We start from the raw sequence: 22,715 nt of genomic DNA, 5'->3' as shown, positions 1-22,715 counted from the left end.
TCTGTACGAGTTAATTCTCTATTGTTTTATATCAATAGACTGCACGACCGTAACGAGTTCGAACGCTACTTTATTGAGAGAAGTGTTGTCATGGTATACTGGTAATCTCATTAACAGTTACCAATTTAAAAACAAAGTGTAATACATTTTTATAAAATTACTAAATTTTGTTAATAATACTATTTACCTACTACATTTTTTTTTACTTATAATTTTTTATTAAAAAAATTAAAAGAACAAAATTTTTGAGAAACTTGTCAGTCAACCTCCTCGTGGTGTTTCTTGGGTTATGCTAATAGGCTGAAAATTTGAATAAATATTTAAAAAATATCTAATGACTCGGGACTCTACGCAGCCATTGATCCAAACCCGAATGTAAGGGGTGGCCAAACACACAGTTAGGTTGCGTTTATGTGGAGAAACTGAGAAAGGTAAGGATGGAATTACTTTCGCTACAAACAACTTAAAAGAAATATTAAACCGTGTTTTTAGTTAATAATATTTAAAACTCTGTCTTTATTTTTTATTAAATAGGTGGCTTGAGTTCTTCTTATTCCATATGTATCTACAGAGAACACACTCTCACATATTATTTTTTATAATATCCTAACAGTCTAATTTGTTCTTCTAAAGTTTTATGTTCTCATTTGAACGCCTTCATAATCGTGCACTACAAACCTTTATCAACTGATACTGAAAACTAATAATATATAATAAAATACACAGACCAGCGTGTTCATGGCGTTATTGTTAAAATTCAATAAGATAATAATTATAAACTTTTATAAATAATTTGGGCAAACCACGCACTTAAAATTTATTATATATATTGATTTTATTTTATCTTATATTATTACCATTATTAAGAGTGCCTGTTTTTTAGAGTTATTAATGTATTTTCCTGTGATACTTAATGGGACCTAACAAAGTTAATGTTACATAGATGCGACCGTTAATAAAGTTTTAGCAACCCAAATACTCCACACATCTAAAACAATTTACAGATCATATTATATAAATTAATTGTGTTTAGTATTTACATACTATTTTAGTAGTTAGGTTGAAAGTTTGTAACTAGGTATAACAAATAAAATTTGTTTAATTTGTTTAGGTATGCTATAAATTTGGCTTATATAGATATCTGATTGATTTATTTAACAAAATATTTTACAGTTTATTTTAGACTACATAAAAAAAAAATTCAAATTTGTTCTGCAGACCATTGTTATCTGCAAGTTTATATGGTTAAAGCGTATACTTTATGTATGGATAAATCACATAGGCTATGTTGATAATTCATTATTTAATGTAACTTTATATGTCCATAATCATTATCAAATCATTGAAAAATGTAGCGATTAAATTTTTAGGTTACTTATATAACTTAGAGTTATTTAACTCTAAGGACAAAATTTGTTTTATGAAATAACTAAAATTAAAAACTAAATGAAGATATAATTTATAGGATAAGTTTCAAATAGATCTTTTATTTAAATATTTTTTTTCTGAGTTTACCTTACTATCAGTATACTATTCAAGAAAAATGAATGTTGTAGGTATCTAGACACTACACAATAATATAATATATATCGCAGTCTTGTAAAAGTCGCCCACTTTTTTAAATTATTCAAATGCAGTCGTACAAATACAGATACTTATTTTGAAAAGTATTTAAAATACGTATTTGAATATACTAGGTAAAAAGAAAATTTAAGTAAAGATACAAATACTTGAAAAATGAATTTCAATAAATTCTTTCAATTTTTTTTTTTTTACCATATAAATCAATTGCACTTATTTTCATGTTTTGCGTTCATTTATTTATAACATATATTTTACATCAGATCATTTGGTAGAACTTTAAAATACTCTAATAGACCTTTGTTTTTTTTGTCGAAGTATTTGATTTTTGTTTGAGTAATATTGACAATAAATAATATACGTTAATATATCTGAATATTCTCAATTTTATTTTTATTGTACGTGATAATTATTTAAATACAAAATATATAAACTTCAAGTACCAAATTAATAAATATTTAAAAATCAGTATTTAATTTTTAATTAAGATACTTACGAACTTCAAGAAAGTTTTTAAAATACGTTGTTGAAATACTTTTGTTTTAAAAATTTAAAATACGTATATGAGTTTTATTTTAACTTATTACTCAAGTTCTATATAATACTGATCCGTTGTCACCCACTCATCAGAAAGTCCCAAACCCCACGTAACTAGGCAACCCAACAAACACCGCTTTTACGAAGGGTCGTAAATCAATCACGAAGTCCAAAATAGAAACAGTCAAGGAATGGGATGGGTGTCGTGTGTGATATTCTTTATCAATTTATTATGTTTGAAAGATACATACACTGTATCGTACAGAGTAGCCACAACACAATCTGTACACGCTACGCATGCTTCTCAGCAAATAGATTCTTGCGAGAGAGAGAGAGAGTGAGAGAGAGTGATAGAGAAAGAAGGACATGCATACACAAAGGGAGTGTGTGTGAGAAAGAAAGTTTGTCTCCATTCTCTATATTGTGTGTAGGTAATGATAATAATAAGTTGTAACATGGTAGATTAGAACAATATAATATTTTAGTGTCGCACTGTCCGTCGTCCTTTTCCTTTAAACAGTGTCTTGATTTACCAACGTGTAGTAGAGTAGACAGTAGTAACAGTAGATTTTTACCATATTAATAAATAATTGTATATTGTGTTCGTAGATTCAACGAATATGGGTGGTGCACTGTGTAGTAGAATTAGGCCTAATAACGCCGGAGTGGAACGTCACAGACAATCGCGGTCAAACAGTCAGTTGTTAATGAATAAGTGGAAGACAAACGATGTGTTATATTTAAGTATAAAGTCAAGAAGAGATAAACTGCATAAACCGATATCTGAGAGTACACAGAGAACTGTAGCCAAGTTTTCCCCTTGTCAGGTAAGATACCACAATATTTATAGAACGATAACTTGATAGGTATTATTAATAGGTATTATACATTTATACAATTAAAGTATATAATTAACATGGCAAGATTAGTCACGAAATTCACGTGATAGATAGGTTAGGTACATAAATATTTATTTACCATCAATTTATAGGCCAATAGATTTCATTTCACAATATTAGTTATTATCATCATAATGCAAAATGTCGAAAATCAAAACTAAGTTACCTATTAGCTGATTGGACAACTACTATGTGCTAAAATAATATTATAACTTTCAGTTTATACGGCAGTCTCTCTGATGAGTGCTACCTAGCTGTAGAACTATATTACAGCCTACATTATAATTTATGTACAATATTATACCATCATTATTTAGTTTAATTTAGGTACAAATAATATATATATATATATATGTGTGTGTGTGTGTGTCTAAATCTGAATTTCAGCAAAATTGTCTAACTTTTATATTACTACATTCTCATATTTGAATAACGATGATTAAATATTGTGTAGACTTTAAATAAATGAACAGCTGAATTCTTAACTTATTTATATTTTATGGTTTTTCATTAAAATATTTTACTTAATTATTTCAGTTGAATAATTGTAAATGTCAAGGAGGGATTTTTAAAGGAGTTAAGCGTGATCATTTTGGAAGGAAAAATAGTATTTGCGTCAGGCCCGGTTGTAATCATCCACTATGTGAGTATATTAACATAACAATTTAGTTACAAGGTTGTATTTTTTTTTTTTATTATGAGTAAACTGTAACATATTTACATATTATGTTTTTTTTTTTTTAATACAAGCATTCCGAGCTCATTAGAAGTATGAGTTCAATTTAAATTAGAAATCAATATCTGTTGATCATATTTTGTTATAAAATTTTAATCAGGCAACTTTTAAATTTACTATCTAACTGTATAACATAAAATTATCTACAACAAATAGTTGCATAACAATGATTTCTTTAGATTTATCGTATTCAATTTGAAAAAAATAGTTAAATGTTAAATGTATATATTATTATAGTTTTTGATATCCTATTTAAAAGATAAGATAAATTTTATGTAAAAATGTTATTCATATAATTTTGAAAACATATTGTAAATTTAATATAATCAATATTTATTAGTAATAATTAGGGAACGGATTTTAATTTAAATAAAATATTTTTATGTAGTAATAGCATCGGAAAGTTTTCGATATATGTATACGTTTCATTTAATTCAACAGAACTAGCTGTAGAATTAGCTGTTACAGATAGTCCTCAGTCTGTAAGAATGGTATAAAGATATTTTAATTTTTTCAAATTTGGATGGCAACCAGTTAGTATTTAAGCATGGACTCAATAGTGTTGCGTTTTAAATTTTCAGGAACTCAATTAGTATGTAACTTAAATTAAAATAACTAAACAACTAAAGACAATTTGTACTAACAGATTTATTTGGGATTCAGTTCATATGAGGCCAATAATATTACTCAGAATAGTTTTACTTATGTGGTTATTAATTTAAAATACATAACAAAGTACAAAATTAGTTTATAGCTAAACTTACTTTAAAATAAGTTATAAACAATAATTCATTAAGTATTTTAATTATTATTTTGTTCATTGTTGTATATATAAATGTGTTTATTATTTATTTAATCGTGTGTATGTGTATTTTGTTTAGCTGATCATATAAGTCATTTAAAAAATGTTTCAAAGGGAGAGTTGACCATGTTAAGGAAACTAACATTTGATATCATTAATACTAAAAAAACTTTAAAAAATTTATCTAAAAAGCCCAAGTCAAAGAGGAATATGTTGTTAAAAAACATTTTTGAATCCGTTTATGATGTATGTTATTCATAACTAATACACTTTAATTGAATGATTAACTTTATTTATTTATGTCCTAGGTATTGAATAAAAGTACTCTTATTCGTCCCCTTACAGCACCTAACATTGATACAATCTATGGATCTCCACCATTTGAAAGGACTAACATAGATCAAGTTTTGTTTAACTTTTGTATGCATATCTTTAATGATGATAATATTTTGGTAAGTCTAGACGACTGGTATCAAATAATTTGAATCACTGTTAAATTAAATTATAACTAGTAAAAACAAACCATTCAGACCTTTACAGTAGAGTTTATGAAATCAAAACGCTCACAAATAAAACAAATTACTTTAAAACATTGAAAAATAGCAATATTATATAATTATCACTAAATAATTAAAAAATTGTATTAGTATATAATTGTTATTTATGGTCTTTAAACTTAGCTTTGGTGATAAAACTTTATATTAATATTCATTATAAACTATTTATTTTAAATATAAAATGTAGGGAAAAAATTCATAATGAATTGTTTTATTTTGAATGAATAATTATATTATCTAATAATTTTTAGTATGTATTAATATTTTGTTAGTATGTAAACAATTTTTTGATAATAATACCTAAGTTCTTGAAAATAAAAATAAACTCTTTAAAAAGATTTTTGGTACCTAGATTTATTTATAAATCAATATCATATGAGATGCTTAGAACAGAAGGGATATAACTGGAATATGTGACATTTTTATAAAATCTGATTAAGTGCACAGCTAAACTACAAATTTTCCATTTTGTTTAGTGGTAAAGATATTATATATGAGTGAACTTATCATCCTGTGCTATGATCTGGTAACAAATCCATTCTGAATTAAAAGGAAAGAGATACAAGTGCATTTATTCTAATAATTTCCAAGAACTGATTAATAATGGTATTTTTGAGTTCTTAAGATATGCTGAAAAAAATAAAATAGTCATAACTAGTGAACAGATTTGAGTGCAAATCGTATTTTTTCTGAACGTCTTCAAATGTTGTTTTCCAATCATTAAGTTCATTTCATACATCAAGAAATTAAAAATTGTAACTTTTATTATGCATTTTATGTTTCTATGTCATTTTTATATGAGAATAAATAAAATTTAATAAAAAATTTAGTTAAAATTCATTCTCCTCGTTAATTCTTGAACAAAAAAAAAGAAAATATTATTTATTTTTTCTCATTGTACTTCCATTTTTATCCCTATTTTTATTATTTATTATGTTTTTACTGATACAATTTCCAGGGTAAAAAGAAGATTGGAGGAGACAAATAATAATATCATACAAATAGTTAATAAGAATATGAATTAATACAATAAAATATAAATTTTTTCAATATTAAAAATAATTTTAAGAGCACTTTTTAGAGCATTTAAATCTGTTCCATGGTCATAACGAAACATAACCATAATTGATATAAATTTTATAAAAAGTGATAAATAGTGGCTAGTGTTAAAACTCATAATACTCACATAACTCTGTTTTAAATTTCTTGTCCACATTGATATGTTATTCAATCAAAACTAAATACAATATTTAACTGTAAAAAAATATAATTTTAAAACACATGACGTCATTGATTCAGTCAGAATTCAAATATTATATGAAATAATATAAAATTAAATTATTAGGTAAGGTTGTTAATTTTAAAATTTATGTTTTATAATAAATTATCTGCTATTTTAAGTTTGTATTATGAATAATAATGTTAACAACAACACAATTCCTGTTTACAAAATTTCATATTTGAAATTATTTCAAAAGTAATAAGTAATAACATATTTATTAACAATATTACATTATATTATATTTCAGGGATTAAAAAATGCGCTTATACTCTCCAAATTTGTACTAAAATATTTCGATACTTGGATGTGGACTATTCCAAAAGAACAACTAAAATGCAATTCTCAAGAATACTCGAAAAGTTATAACTACTATTATTGTAGGTAAGTATGCACACTACGCTGTAACTTGCATGCACATAAAGTCATATCAAATGCATAGATTAATGGTACCTATATAATATTTTGTTTTCAGGTTTTTGATGTATTGTAGTCTACCCAGATGTGTCCATTCGATTCCCTTACGTTACAGAGCTAGTAAGATTTTTGGTCAAGAAGTCTTAAAATATACTCTTAAAGCATTCAAAATGCAATTGCAAGTTTGGTGTTACAAACACAATATAATGTGGGGAGAACATACAAAATTATTTTGCTTGAACTATTTGCCTATGTAATTTACTTAAAAATAATTAATCTAACACAAAAAATTAAATAATAATACATAATATTGTTTTATGATCTCAGATACATGGATTTATTGGAAAAAGAAGTTTTCAATGATAAGTCGCAAATATGGTTTGTGAATTATGATGTTTCAGATCTAAAACGAAAAACTATTCTTCTGGAATATTCCTAAATAAGAACTAAGCAATAATTATTGCCTTGTATTGTTTGATTTTAAGTTATACTTACCTATTAATATCTTAAATCAATAGCTAGAATTTAAAGTAAATAAATTGAAAGGAACACAAAAAATAAAAATAAATAATATTATATATCATAATCAATGTGTAATTGGAGCCGACTAAGTCGTTGCTTCCATTGATTCAGAAACTACTATTTCATATTTAATAATTTTAATCTTATTGAAATATTGAATGTAGTTTTTATATGATAAGACGTTTTAAAATAGTTTCTTTGATATATACAACCTATTTTAAAATGCAGGCATATACTTAACAATATAAAATAAAATGTTTTCATAATCTCAACTTCAAACATAAAAATTATATCAATGGTTGTCAGTCCAAAAAGGTTAATACCTTTTAAATTGACTACTGACGTTGATAAAAATGAATAAAATCGTTTATTTACACAAAAACCATTTTTTGAAATCAAAAATTTATAAATAATACATAATATTGAAATCAAAAATTTATAAATAATACATTATATTGATTAGTAATATATTATTTCAGTTTACTATATTTGATACATACCTATATGTTTTATTTTTGTTTTTGTGTAATCAGATCTTGTGTACTCATCATCACAATTTGTCCTGCAAAGTTTTTCTTGTATTGTATGCAAAAAATACAAAAAAAATCATTAAATCCGAAAAAATAAATATAAATGTAATGGTTAAGTTATATTTCATAATTGTGTTCTAATACTACAGAAACACAATACTTAATACCTAATGCAAAAAGCTTGATATTATAAAAATTTAAAAAGAGAGTCATCTACATAATATTCTAGCTGTGATATAATATATGTGTAATTATAGGTATGAATATTAATAATAAGCTTCCATTACAAATTATATCACATTGATTCATATCTGTTTAATAATTATTAATTTATTTTCACTCTCGGTTTGTATACATTAATAAGTCAGTTGCTGTATTTTCATTAACACATGACCCGGTTAAATCTGTCTCTTCTTTTTTACACCTTACATCTAAGAGTACACTTAGTGTTAAATTATTATTGGCTTTCAATAAGAATATGATTTTATTATACTATGATACATTTCTTACAAAAAATTTTCAATACGCTACTGCTATAGGTACATATTTGGTATGTTTGTTCATCTAAATGTTAAAGTACTACTGTAATTGTAATAAATAAATAATATATTAACACTACTGTGTCTGATAATTGTCACTGTGATACTTTTAGGAGTGGAACAAAACGTTAATATAATTAAAATTATAATATAAGATATTAATTGAGACAATGTTATTTAAATGTCAATTCATTTATCAGGACCGCATAAAACTTGGGTTCATGATCAATTTGTGAATATAGCAAAAAAACTTTCATTCAAAAATAATCACGATAATATATTAAATTTCAAATAATGTTCCTAATTAAAACATAATCTGTTCCAGTCCTAAAAGGTTAGGTCTATCAGTTCACAGATTAGGTACATTTTGGGTTAGGTTTTTGGTTAATAAACTGTGTTCCTAAATTATACTAAATCAATATTATTATTTTAACTTTAAAAGGAATGATAGTATTTCATGGTTGAAAGCAAAATAACTTTCTAGCATTTTCGAGGTATTTTGCTGACTTTTTTTATTAAAAACTGGAATACAATAATATACTACTATATAGTAGAACTTTAAAGTACATTTCTTGATTTTATACATGGTTAATTGATTTAACTATTGTATCATCCAAAATCTAAGTTGATAATTTAATAACAAAATCATATCAGCATTTTAGTGCTCTTTATTATGCAGAGGATGGTTCTTCTTGTTTTCCAAAATAAATAGAACAAATCTTACAAATTTATTATATCAAAAATAATCATTAATTCTAAATTCTTTTTGTGAATACTTCAAAAGTTTTTGAAAGAAATCAAACTCATATTTTAATTATTATTTTTTAGTAACTTCTAATGCTTATCTGTGTATTTTAAAATCAATGTTTGGTGTAATTTGTATGCTTGCATTATATAATTTAATAGATACCTATATTATAATAATATCCATTCAATGTGTTCTGTTCTGTTTTTATATTAACTTTAAATGTTAATGTTTAAATATATGAATAAAAATAATATTATATAAGCGTGCAAAATTAATTGTGCATATATTAAATATGCTGTTTTAGATCTTTTATTACTCTAAAATAATAATAATTAGGTTTACACAATATGGACATACAATTTCATAATAACAAATTAAATATGTACATTTTATGAAAATTCATCCTTATAAATTTTCTTAAGTAAACAAAAATGATCATCTGTATTATCAGATTATAAAACTATTTATTTTATTTTTTACTTTCACATTTTAGAATATAAAATGATTAACAATGTACAATATACATACATATTAAACAGTTTTAAATGGTATCTTGTTATGCGCTCTGCCATGTGATTTCATAGTAAATTTTTTAATAAAAGTATTGGCTGGTCAACTCCAGACTCCTAGTATGCTTCCAAGATAGAATATTATGTCATAATTTAATTTTATAATGTATATATTTATAAATACAGTAGAACCTCATTAATCATCTGGACTCCATTAGTCCGGACTTTACTTAATCTGGATAGCAAACGAAACGTGTAACGCTAATAATGAAAAATACGCAGCTTATGCCGTAGACTAAAATAAATATAAAAGTGAATTCCTCGAATTTCCCATAAGTACATACCTATATGCGTTTCACATAATCTAGAAATCGATAATGATTTTATTTGCATGGATTTCTGTAAATCTTGTAATAGCTTATCTTTGTCAGGCTGTGAAAAATTCACATAAACTGCTTTTAGAGTATTAAAAAAGGTATTAGATTCCTGTAAAAGATAATGATTAAATTGATTATAAAAAATAATGGGTATATATATTATAAATTTTAACGTACATAAAAATGTATTAAATATTATTTAAGTATTTATTATTATTTGTTATGCACCTTAATAGTTCTACAAGTATTTGTTACAACCAAATTCAATTTATGGGCCATACAATGAATGAAAATTGCTTCAGCATGAGAGTCTTTTATTCTAGTTTGAACACCAGATGTGGATCTTGACATAACATTTGCACCATCGTATGTTTGTGCCACAAGAGGAATATCAGAAATGCCAAATTTTTTCAGAACCGAGAGAATTTCAATAAAAACATGTTCGGCTCCTCTCCCATTAGATACATCATAAAATCCAATAAATCTTTCACATAGACTATAGCTATTAGGAATAATGTATCTAACACATATTGATAATTGTTCTGTTTTATAAGGTCTAATAGAAAAAATTCATCAAAATAAAATTATATTAAAATATATTAAGTACCTGATAACTCATTTCTAAGTAGGTAATAGTATAAAATATAATCTGTGGTAATAGCGTATTACCTTGCTTCATCACACATAATAGAGTACATTCCACAGTCTTTTATTTCGCTAATGATAGTATTAATTGTCATGTTTGAACAAACTTCAAGTATACTATTTTGAATAATCCAACTTGTATAGTTAATTTTTCTGTTAAAAAAGTCTGAAAACTCTTTATCGTTCATTGCAAATAATGTACAAAGCTCTTTAAAATTTCCTATAGATAAATAATTTATGATTTACAAACTATCAAACTATAAGTGGTAGTAGTGTTACTAAAATAAAAACATTTCTTCCTACCAGTATTAGAAACTGTTGATGACTTTTTATTTATACTTTTTTATTTAGACCTTAGAGCAAGTCCCTGTTTAACACAAAAGAGGGTTATATTTATAAGAACTTTCATATACTGTCTATTTTTTTAAATTTCATTTTTTTAGCAGTTGATAATTGAGTAACTATAGTGGCAGTCAAGTTTGAGCTTTTATAGCTAGGTATTATACTGGACAGTTGATGTTAAATGTTGAACAGTTTTTGAATGTATAAACAACTTTTCATTCAACTAAAATAATATTTTATTTTTTAATTTTTGTAAATAAATATTCAAACAAAAAACATACTTTTCTCCAATTGTTGTATCCAGTTGTAATTAAATTATCAGTTTTTAAATTCTTTGCAAAATGAATACAATTAAAACAAAAAACAGCATCACGAGACACACTATATTCTAACCATTCAAATTCACTATAGTGTTAAGCATTAAAACTCCTATTTTGAGGTCCAAATTTTGTTAGTGGGAATATCGAGAAAAAAAAATACTTCAAATTTTTTTTTGTAAAATAAAATAATATAATACATTAGGTATGTCAAAACAATTTATAATATTATGTATTGATCAAGAATCGTGTTATTTCTTGTTTTATTTTTATCACACTTAATTATTATTTATTTCATTTTTACTCACCTGAAGTTTAGGTTGCTTTGGGCCCGAATCAATATCACCCAAATCAACAGACGGTATATTAAAATTTAAAACATTATTTTTTAGTTGAATGTTTTCATCATCATCATTATAAATTATGTCCATCGTTCTGTTCATGGATACATATTTTCTTTGCTTTTGATTTATCACTATGAGTTTCGGGAGTCTCGTCCAAATAATTTTTTTGTGTTGATGTATTTTGTTTAATTTTATTTTTAAAATTAAAGATTGAAAACATGATTAAAATCGATTAATTAAGTCGTTATAAACTTACAATTGGCGATGCAATATCGATAAATATATTATTATTAGCAATAATAATATAAGGAACGACTCTAACATACCATACGGCATACGTTATACGCAAATGTCGTGTACTGTGTTACACACACTAAGTCTGTAACCTAAGACCGTTTATTATAAATCTTACTATCTTAGTATCCTCGTAGACTGTGTTGTGTTTGTTGTGGCGTATTGGCGTATCGCCCGTATGCCAGACGTCATGACGAGAATATTTCCGTCCCTCGGGGAATACCAGATTATATTAGTATGTTAGGTACTAATTAAATATACCATACAGATATACATATATATAGCACAGACTATATAAAATAACTAGACCGCTTCGACATCCATATTTCTAATAAATTGAAATCAACACATCCAATAATTCAACATTATAAAAAACAAAATGTTATATTATAAAAATTACTATTGTGTTATAATTATAATTCGATAACTTTTTTTTTTAATTCTTAAGCGATTTTTAGGGGGGCTAATTTTGACTTAGGGAGTGCTAAGGACCCAAAGCACCCCCCCCCCCCCCTAGTTGTGCCAATGGAGATGTGAATTATTATTTTAATTTTTTTAAACGAAACTTTGTTAACAATTAATTTTGACAATTATATGATTACAAAGATAGTACGTAAAAGTATATAAAATGTATGATAAAAAATAAATTACAAATAAATTAAATTATTAAACCAGCTTGTTTGAAGAAGTATATACAAGTGAGGTAATAATTGGTACAATTTATGAGGAGAGAATGGATTGAGTGTCAAAAGGGGCCAAATGTAAACTCCTACACGAATAAACTTTTTACCTGAATCATCATTAAATGTAAACTCCTACATAGACATTTTCTCTTTAAAAAATATGGTAATATTACTTAAATGCATGGTTTTGACGTTGAAAAGCTCAAAAAACTAAAAATTATCATAACTTGATAATAATAAATATATACATTTAACAAACAAGCATTTGAATAGAGCGTGTTTATACGCTGTATGATGATGATTCTCTAAGGTTAAGTTATATCCATATTATATACTATACTATACGTTCACATCAGCACTTACAGAACAAAATGCTTTCAATAGATCAGCGATGTATGGTATCGAATATTGTCGAATAACGATAAAACATGATAATCTCATCTGTATCGGGAATTTCGGAACAAATTGGCTTTATTACCGATATCGTAGTCCGCTCAGAACTGTGAACTGTGTATAGTTTGAGTTTAGTCTAGTAAATCTTTTACGTCTTTCACTGTTTTGTGCAGTAAAGTTAGTCACTCTTATAGTCATACATTATAACAAATTGCAATGGAATTAATGTACAGTCAGAATTGTAAAAAGTTATTAATAGGTAGTAAGGTAGTTGATAAATATACATTTTTTTTACACTATACTGCAAAAAATTGTCATTGTATTAAAAGTAATTGTCAAAGTAAAATGTATACAAATAAAACAGAAGATGAAATTATTGAAAAAACTATAGTTATAATTCACAATCATGACGAAGATACTATATTGAATCGCTAAGAAGTAAATAATTTACTGAAAAGAAAAGTAAATGAAGACAATATTGTAGAAAAACTTCCCAAGCTTATTTCAACTGAAATCAAAAATTTTAATATCGAAAATAATTTAAATACAACTGATCTTAAGGGGGCTGCAGCCGGATTTTTCCAAAGTCAAAAATAATGTAAATTTGACGAATCTAAACATTCATTTTGTTTGTTATAATGTTTTTCAACATATTTAAATTCTTTATCATAAAATAAACCCTAAGGGGGCTGGAGGGAGCTGTAGTCAATGAAAAAAATGACCTTAAGACCAATAAGCTAGACAAAACTGGATGAATTTGGTTTGACAAATTTTAATTATGAAAACGGATTATGATTGATCAACAAATTTACTAGGAAATGATCGAAACGATTTTGAATACTCCAATTATTGTTAGTGTCTTAATAAAAAATATAAAATGATGTATATTTTAGTATGATATAAAATATGCTGGCGTCGTATTTGCCTCCAACGTTTTGCTCACACGTGTTCGAGAGGAGAACGTTAACAAGAACCACCAAAATATCGTTTTTTGTTTAACATTTATAAAATACAATAAAAAGGCACAAATAGTCGTCGGATGACGAGTTTTCGACATAAAGGTCAAAAGGTAATTAACAATTGTGTGGTGATGTGTAGGTCGGTGGTCACGAGGTTCTTGGTTTTTGGTGTCACGGGGACCAAAAAGATGATCCGTAGAAAAATATTAATATATAGTTATTCCCATTGTTTCAATGGTGTATTTAGAGGTATCTAAAAGGCTCGACCCCCTCCCTTGGACTGTGTTGTCATCCAGGCAATGCTATATATTTATATAGTAGGTATTTAATCTAGTGCCTCCCATGGGATACTTTTGCTTATATAATTGTATAGTTTATGTCAAGTATAAAAAATATAATAAATTATTATCTATTTTTTATCTAGATAAAATTATATTTATCAATTATCTTTCTCTAGATAAATTCCTCTCAATAATCTATTATCTTTTTTTTTTATTGAAAGAAAAAGGAGGCTTCAACATCTGAGGTCATTAGCCTTGTGTAAATGTTACATTGTGTGTAAGTTACATCAATAATTAAATTTCAAAGGTTAAAATAGTCTTAAATTATAAATACATGTTTGATGTTAGTCAAAGATTGTTTACAATGTTAATTGGTGTAAGGAAATTTAAAATTTTTATGGTGTTGCCTTCATGGAGAACTTTTTCTAAGTTGTTGGGTATTGATGAGTTATTTCGGCTGTTTTGAATGTATGGGAAGTCTAGGATAATGTGTTAAATGTTCAGGTCTTCTTAGCATTTATTATATATGGATAGTGGATCTTTTCTGATTAAGAATGAATGGGTCAGAACAAAATGTCCAATTCTCACTCTGGATAGAGTGACTTCTTGTCGTCTATTTAAATTATGTAGATGTTGCCACTTTTGGGTGCATTTTTTGATTTTTTTTAATTTGTTGGAAGGTGGAACAGAATCCCAGTAACTTTGCAAATGTCATATTTATTTTGTTTTTAATGGATATATTTATGTCGTTAGCCGGTATGTCAGTGATTGTTGGATGCAAGATGGTTTTAATTGCTTTATTTGCCGACAATCTTTATCTAGATAATATTTTAGTAATCTATTCCCAACACTGTTCTTGGGTTCCCAAAATAGTACATTTTACAGGTAATGAATTCAACAGGTAACTTGTGTCCCGTTTTACTAGATAGACTTTGGTTTTGACAAATGCTATTTGAGTGCCAAGTTAAAGAGTCAATATAGGAGCGCAGTGGCGTCATTTGTGGGGGAGCCGGGTGGGCATTTGCCCCCCCCCCCTTACAATTAGCGAGCCGCTTTTAGTCCGGATATAGGCCGCCAGCGGCGCAAGCCCGCTAGAAATAAATTTTTCAAATAAATTTATTCTTTATATTATATTATGAATTATTATTCTATTTTCAATGAGTATTAATGTACGTCCTATTACTCTATTATACTCATTATATACCTATATTATCTATGATTATACATATTATCATCTGTTCTGTGATACTATTATCTATCTAATCAGTTTTACTTTTCATTGTTTATTATCACACTATAAAGTTTAAAATTTAAATTACGAAGTGTAATTACCTAATGAGTAAAGACTTAAGAGTGTTTAACACGTCATATTTTTAATATTAAAACTAATAAATATATAAATTTAAGCCTTAAGGATGGAAAAAAGAAAAAATAATTTAATGTTTTATTTTAACAAAAAATCAAAAACAGATCAAAATGAAAGTAGCCGTAATCGTAATGAGGTAAATTTTTCTTCTTAACATATTATGTTTTATTGTCTTATGATCAGAAGTATAGAGTAAAATAAATTAATGGCAGTGGATTTAATAAATAGTACAAAAGAGTCTATTGAACAAATGCGCAATGATACTTTTTGGGCAAATATCAATGACTCAGCAAAATTAATTGCTGTGAAAAATGGAATAGCTGTTGAAAATGGTAGAAGACCACTGACTTTGAACAAAAATCTTAACGATTTTTTTGTGCAATCAACAATGGGACATAGTTCTAAACGGTACATTGGTACTGATGATAATTTGCAATCAAACAATCCAAAATATTTGTTTTATACTGCAATTGACAGGTAATTTGTACTTTATAAAGCATTATCATTTATTAAGTATTCAATTTTTACACATTCAAAAGTATATACATTTTTATAATTTTAACTGCTTTAAGTGATAAACCCTGCTGATTAGTTTATATTATTTCTAAGTTAACTAAAGTAACCTATGTTAAATATGTAGCTTTTAAACTAAAATTGCACAGTAATGCATGGCAGTTTGTGATAAGTTTGCACTATTTTTTGTTTTAGATTTGTAAATGAGTTGAGTCAACGCTTCAGTAACTGTAATAATGCTATTGTTTTAACTTGCTCCATTTTTCTTTCCTCTAGTCCTAATTACTTCAATCATAATTGTTCTTATTTAAAAACTTTTCTTAAACACTATCAACATTTTAACATAAATAGCCTCTTGCTTGAATCTGAATTTCGATCTGCTAAAGCCCTTATACAAAATTCTAATACGAACCAAATTAATCATGATCTTTTTTCCACTTCCAAAATTTTAAACAAAATTCCTAATGCTTTTCCTGAAACTTTAAAAATAATAACTATCCTCTTAACTTTACCTGTTTCAACTGCTTCAAATGAACGTTTCTTTTCTTCGCTTAAGCTTGTTAAAACGCATTTAAGATTAACAATGGGCGATGAACGGCTAAGCGATTTATTAGTTATAGCTGTGGCGAAGGAGACAGCTTCACTTATAGATTTAAATCAAGCTATTGACATGTTTGGTGCTATGAAGACTAGAAGATACCCAGTTATTGCCTAGCTTCTAACTTTGTAAACAACACTTTATTATAAACATAAATTAATAATAAATATTTAATCATTTATTGTACGTTTTTTTTTATAAATACATTTTATATATACTCGTATTTGGCGTAAATGGGACATTATTTGGGGTAAAATTCCTCTCAAAATAAGTCATCATATAATAGCTAATAGCCAATGGGTAATATTGGCCATTGGATATCCCTCTACATAGAACATATTATTATATATTATGTTTAATAATTTATATTATTTAGTCATTGTCATCCTTCAAAAAGTGAGTTATTTATTATTTATACTTTATCTCAGGTAACCGTGATAGTAACTAATATTTATAAAATTATGTAAGAAGGCTATTTGTATTGAGACAAAAATGTTTTTGTAATGTAAGTGTTAGCGAGTGTTTTTTTTTTATATATATTATGGGCTGGTAAAAAATTTTGCCCCCCCCCCTCTCAAAAACTGAAATGACGCCACTGTAGGAGCGTACTAAGGAATAATATAATATTTTTAAAGCTGAACTATCGTTTAAATCACTACACATACATTTTAGTAATCCCAACTTCATATATGATTTATTACGAATAGAATCGACATGATAGCTAAAAGATAATTTTGTGTCAAATGAAACACCTAGCTAGGTATTTAATAATATATTTACGTGTTATATTAATTGTATTATGTTACACATAATTATAAAATATAATATTTTTTTTAAAGAGTACGAAATAATTGAGCATTTATCAATATTTAAGGACATTCCATTATGTGAGCCATGTTTCAGTGAAAATTAATACATCGTAAATAGAATTTGGAACTTACGATTTAAGACCACGAACATTTTGATATTAAACATAAAGATTGAAATCCGAGTAATTTAATATTTTTTTTTGGATGATAACAATTTTTGGTGTTCTATTGATATATTTAATATACGTTTTTGCAGTTCTTGGCGAAGATTGTTCATTTGTTCACGTTGAATGTTAGTACGGTCAGAAGAAATACGAATATTTGACCATGTTGTAGATTTACGTAAGTTAGTTTGTAATCCTAGCGACGAGTAAACGTCTAGTGTGTTGCTTAATATAATCTTTATAGGGTATGGCTTTTCTAGGTTACTTGAGATGTCTTTTCCAAGACAAGTGAAAGAATTTTTTGAAATATTAATTTTCATTTGTTTGAAAATATTAGAAATTCTGATAAAATCATTTTCAGAATTATTTTCATTTGCTATAACCTCCGGTAGATTAAACATAATTAAATTTCAGGAACGTAATTGTCTATCCAACACTTCCTCTATTAGATCATTTTCCTTAGAAGATCGAGAAAGTGAAGAATTACTTTATAAAAGAGCTACTTTTTTTCAAGTGTATTAACTTTTTCCTTTAGAATTTTATTATCTTCGAGAATAGTTTTTAACATGTCATCAATTTTTTTATTAAGTTTGTTTTGTCCATTGTTAGTATTATATTAACTGAAGAAATAATTTTACCATTTGGGATTTTTAATTTGTATAATGCAAGTTTGATGTTTGATGTCTTCAATAGATGATTTATTAGACATTTCGAATGATATATATTATATTATAGGTAGTAACAAATAATATAATTGAATAGATAAGATACGACCGATGTGCGTAACTGTCTGTGAACAACTGATGATGATGAACAACTTTATCGCAATATCTTTCGACTTTTAAAATCATAATCGTAGTTCAAGTAATATTCGTATTATGTACAACTTATTGTATGTATACATATGCGCAAGCTATACATATTATATTATGCATAATATTATAAATGCTATTTTCAACATTATTAAATTCCTTTAACATTATACAACTCACAGAAAAATAATTTAGATTCTTACAAAATATTAAAAATTTTGAAAAATTTCATGAATTGTACTTAATTTATAATGTAAAAAAAAATAAAGTATTTATTTCTGTACTCAAATAATTTTTTTACTAAGTATTCAATTTTCGTGCTTTAAATAAGTAGTTTTCAAAATAGTACAATTTTAACGAACAACTGATGATTTTATCAAGTTGGTTCAACATTCATGTAGGTAGGTTTTAACTTTATAAGTTATAACTAATGACCTCTATTTCTTGAAAACAAATTAATGTGAAAACAAATTAATAACGACGGCGTCTATATCGTATTCTTTATACATCTCATTAATATGCGTGAGGAAGTCTAGAGAATACTCTCATATAAATACTATCTCACCACGCCCAATCATGACGCTGATGCGAACGGAACGCGCGAGCTCTCGCCCAGGCACCGGCTCATACCGATCAATAAACTATATAGCTATGTGGCGCCGTGGTGAGGCGAGGTGAAAGTGTATCTCCGACAAAATATATAGTATTTAATAGCTTCATTACATAATATTTCAAATATAAATAATCAATAAACAACACGTGATAAATGGATGGCCTAACCAAGATATTTCATTTTCACTAGATATAAGTAATAATTATGTACCCGATAATCGAACAGCCGATTTGTTTAAACTATATACGTTTATTATTGGAGCGTAGTATGACGGGAACTGTCGTTGAATATGATTTTCGAATTTCGTATCGAATATTATCTATGATGAGCGATAGATGCCAAAAACGTTTTCTGTGTTTTCCATGACTACTACGCCTAAAAAGTTTGCTTGTGGAATAATTTATTGTATTTTGTTATATTATATAATATATTTTAATAGGTATAATAATTATGCTTTCGTGTAATTTTAACTATATTTAAAAACTGGACGTCTCAAGCTCAACCGCGAGTAAAAGCATTTAATATTTATAGGACTAGTTATAAAAAACCTAACAACTATGTAGAGATTATTAAATATTAATCATATTACATTTTCAAACTGGAATTCTTGCAGCAAGCTGTATAGTTATATGCCTATAAGACTATTAAGACTTGTATAGGTAGTTTGATAAATTAATTGAACAACTACCGGTTTCGACGTGATATCTAATAAAATTTAAATACTTAATATATTAAATATATATACGCCTTAAGAAATCCATTTGTATAATATAAACATTAAACACGAACGGTCAGTAGTTGTGATGCAATAATTGAATACTATAATAATGTAGTAAAGGCACACATGTGAGATGTGACATGTCGTGTGTGTAGACGTGAAGTATAAGGCTAAATAATATAATAATATGCCGTATAGGTGTTATAAATGTATATAGATATTTTCAGTGTTAGGAAAGGAAGTCGTTCACGAACACAACACACGTTCACGTTCATTGTTAGTGAACGATATGTAAACGTCACTCATTTTATTTTTAAATAGAACGTAGGTAGTGAATATGAATGACGTTTATATTTTTAGTAAATTTGAACAATTTTTAAGACGCTCGATTTATTTACTATTTAATAATTATATATGTATATAATTTAGATAATTTAGAAAATATACCTATATGCACCAAAGTCTAAATTGTGTTTTATTTTTGGGTTGAGTCCTATATGTTTATAGGTTTTTATATAAACTGTTGGTAAACTATTCATAAACAAAAAATAAGATGGATGACCTAATGGACATTGAACACATTCATGTTATTAAAGAACATTAACGTGAACGCATTCGCTTGAAAAATATATAAACATGAACGTGAACTCGCACTTTAAATTGAAATGTCTTTCTCATTCTAAAAAATTCCAGAACTTTCCCTTTCAGATTTGGATGATTAGATTTCAAATGTCGCTTAAGCTTCGCAGGAGCCAAAGAACTGTTACTGAGAATTTTTTCACAAACTACGCACCTCACATCGGGAAACGTGTCTACTCCAATGGGAATAAATCCAAGCGATAAATATTCTTCATCATATCGTCTTTTTTTACCTTTTGAAAAATTAATTTGAGTGTATTTCTTACTTGGAAATGCTTCATCTTCGACAGTTGGTTTTTGGGGAGGAGCTGCTTCACAGTAGGAAATCGAGTTTTCCGATGGAACAGACGAAGTACTGCTTTTACTAATTGTAGATGTTAGACCGGTCTTCTCTACTGATAATAATCGCCCCGTTTTGAGCCATTTGTCCATTTCAGTAAAAAATATGAAGGAACAACTAGGTACCTAGGTACCTTTACTGAAAAGATTTCCGAAAAGAAATACTACATTTTAAATCACATAGTCTAAAAATAATAATGTAATAATGTCGACGCCCGCCGCATAAAACTGTTACGATTTGCCGACGACGCGTCGGCGTCAGCACTCAGTGTTAATTTAAATAACTTATCCCAGGCACCATTAAAAAAAAAAATATTATTATAACATTAAAATCACGAATAATATTATTATAAGGTTATATTATAATAATATAATAATATAATTATTACAAAATGCTGCCTAAAATAATTATTTTAGCTTATTTTATTTAAAAGTACAATTTACCAGAAAAGATTTTCGTTGATAACAACCATTTATTATGAATACTACACGACTACACGAGCCCTAATTCCCGTACTAGTGGCAAGTGGCACAATATTATTAATTGATTACGTTTATTTAAAGATAAAGTGATATTTGTAATACATAATTTGTGGCTTCATAATATTGACATATATTGTATGATATACTAATTATAACTAAGGCCTAACAGTGTAGAATGTGGATTCAAATGATTTTAAAAAATTAGAAAAATGCTCTAATGTGATATTAAAAAACTTCAAATAATGCCCTGAATTTTTGTTTAGCTTTATCATAATATTGATGTGAATCGTAAATTTAAACGGTCAATATATTACTCGTTCCTATACTAATACTATAAATTATAATTTATATAGATGTCTCTGCGTACGTACTGCACGTGTCAATAATCTCGTTTGCCAGACCGCTGTGTGGCAGACACCGCTTTTACCAGACGTACATAAATAAAAACTAAAACCATTATAGTAATAAAAGTAATATACGAAGAAGCAAAATAAATAACATCTATTTTTTTTTTTAGTTCTGTAGCTTCTGATATTTTTTCCGTCAAATTTTATTAATTAGAATTAATTAGATGAAAAGCGCTCAAAATTCAATGCAAAATGCAAAATTAAACTTTTATTTTTATGTTCTTTGATGCATTATGTAGAAAAAAAATTAGTGCTTATGGTAAGAAAAGTTTCAGGACATTTTGTATAATATTATAATATACTTATCATAAAATAAATTATTAGGTATTACAATATTATACAATAAGGTGATTCATGAGGTGTAAAACACTCATTATTTATAAAAACTATTTACTTTTTTCAATTTTTTTTTTTTTCAAAATTTTAGATACATGCAACATGCTGTATCATAAGTATTGTTGCGGACTACGGAGCGTGGTAAAAGCTGCGAACGGACTAATTAAAATGTCGGTCACCGTCGCATCGCGAAAATGTTTGCAATTATATAAAACTTACGTGAGATACACTGCAGTAGTATAGTACGTATAACGGTAAATAATGTATACCTACTTCTATTCTCTATAATTAATTGCACAAACGTCATTATCGTGAATCATAATAAAAAAAAATTTGAGCTGACCTCACGGCGATTGTGGTTGTGAATTGTGATTGCTGATGACTTTTGAATCGTGTGCGGACTGCGGAGTATTCGACACAAATGTGTAGGTTTCTCGTTTCAGCAATATTGTAGCAAAAACGCGTCTCCTATATTGATGGTGGTAGAAACAAAGTGGTAGTCGGTAGAGTGTTTGGGTTAAGAGGATGTCAGGGCACTGTTTTTTTTTTTTTGACAAAGATAAAATTGAACACATTTATGGAAAATAATTTTATTATTTTTATTTTTTGAGTACCTAATTTTAGGTA

At 26.8% G+C, this 22,715-nt stretch overlaps 1 protein-coding gene and 1 pseudogene across 1 annotated transcript; one reads left to right on the top strand and one right to left on the bottom strand.

The window, feature by feature from the left end:
* The first annotated feature begins 2,590 nt into the window (after window positions 1-2,590).
* On the top strand, window positions 2,591-7,693 carry LOC107168080 (histone acetyltransferase KAT2A-like). Its single transcript, XM_015517352.2, has 7 exons — window positions 2,591-2,945; window positions 3,555-3,660; window positions 4,635-4,801; window positions 4,864-5,007; window positions 6,642-6,775; window positions 6,867-7,061; window positions 7,136-7,693. The coding sequence occupies exons 1-7, from the start codon at window positions 2,739-2,741 to the stop codon at window positions 7,245-7,247; spliced, it is 1,065 nt and encodes a 354-aa protein (XP_015372838.1). The 5' UTR covers window positions 2,591-2,738; the 3' UTR covers window positions 7,248-7,693.
* A 3,563-nt stretch (window positions 7,694-11,256) lies between these two features.
* On the bottom strand, window positions 11,257-11,901 carry LOC149057315 (uncharacterized; annotated as a pseudogene).
* Between the last annotated feature and the right edge of the window lie 10,814 nt (window positions 11,902-22,715).

Source organism: Diuraphis noxia, unplaced genomic scaffold (assembly GCF_037042655.1).
Source record: "Diuraphis noxia isolate RWA-SAM2 unplaced genomic scaffold, SU_Dnox_SAM2 contig0003, whole genome shotgun sequence".
NCBI lineage: Eukaryota > Metazoa > Arthropoda > Insecta > Hemiptera > Aphididae > Diuraphis > Diuraphis noxia.
The sequence above is the reverse complement of the archived record's forward strand: the minus strand, read 5'-3'. Positions and strand labels throughout refer to the sequence as shown.

Excerpts from the sequence above, each read along its gene's own strand:
- LOC107168080 (XM_015517352.2), top strand. The coding sequence starts at position 2,739 with ATGGGTGGTGCACTGTGTAGTAGAATTAGGCCTAATAACGCCGGAGTG. Across the intron at positions 5,008-6,641 it reads TTAATGATGATAATATTTTG|GGATTAAAAAATGCGCTTAT; the intron begins GTAAGTCTAGAC and ends ATTATATTTCAG. Across the intron at positions 6,776-6,866 it reads TATAACTACTATTATTGTAG|GTTTTTGATGTATTGTAGTC; the intron begins GTAAGTATGCAC and ends TTTTGTTTTCAG.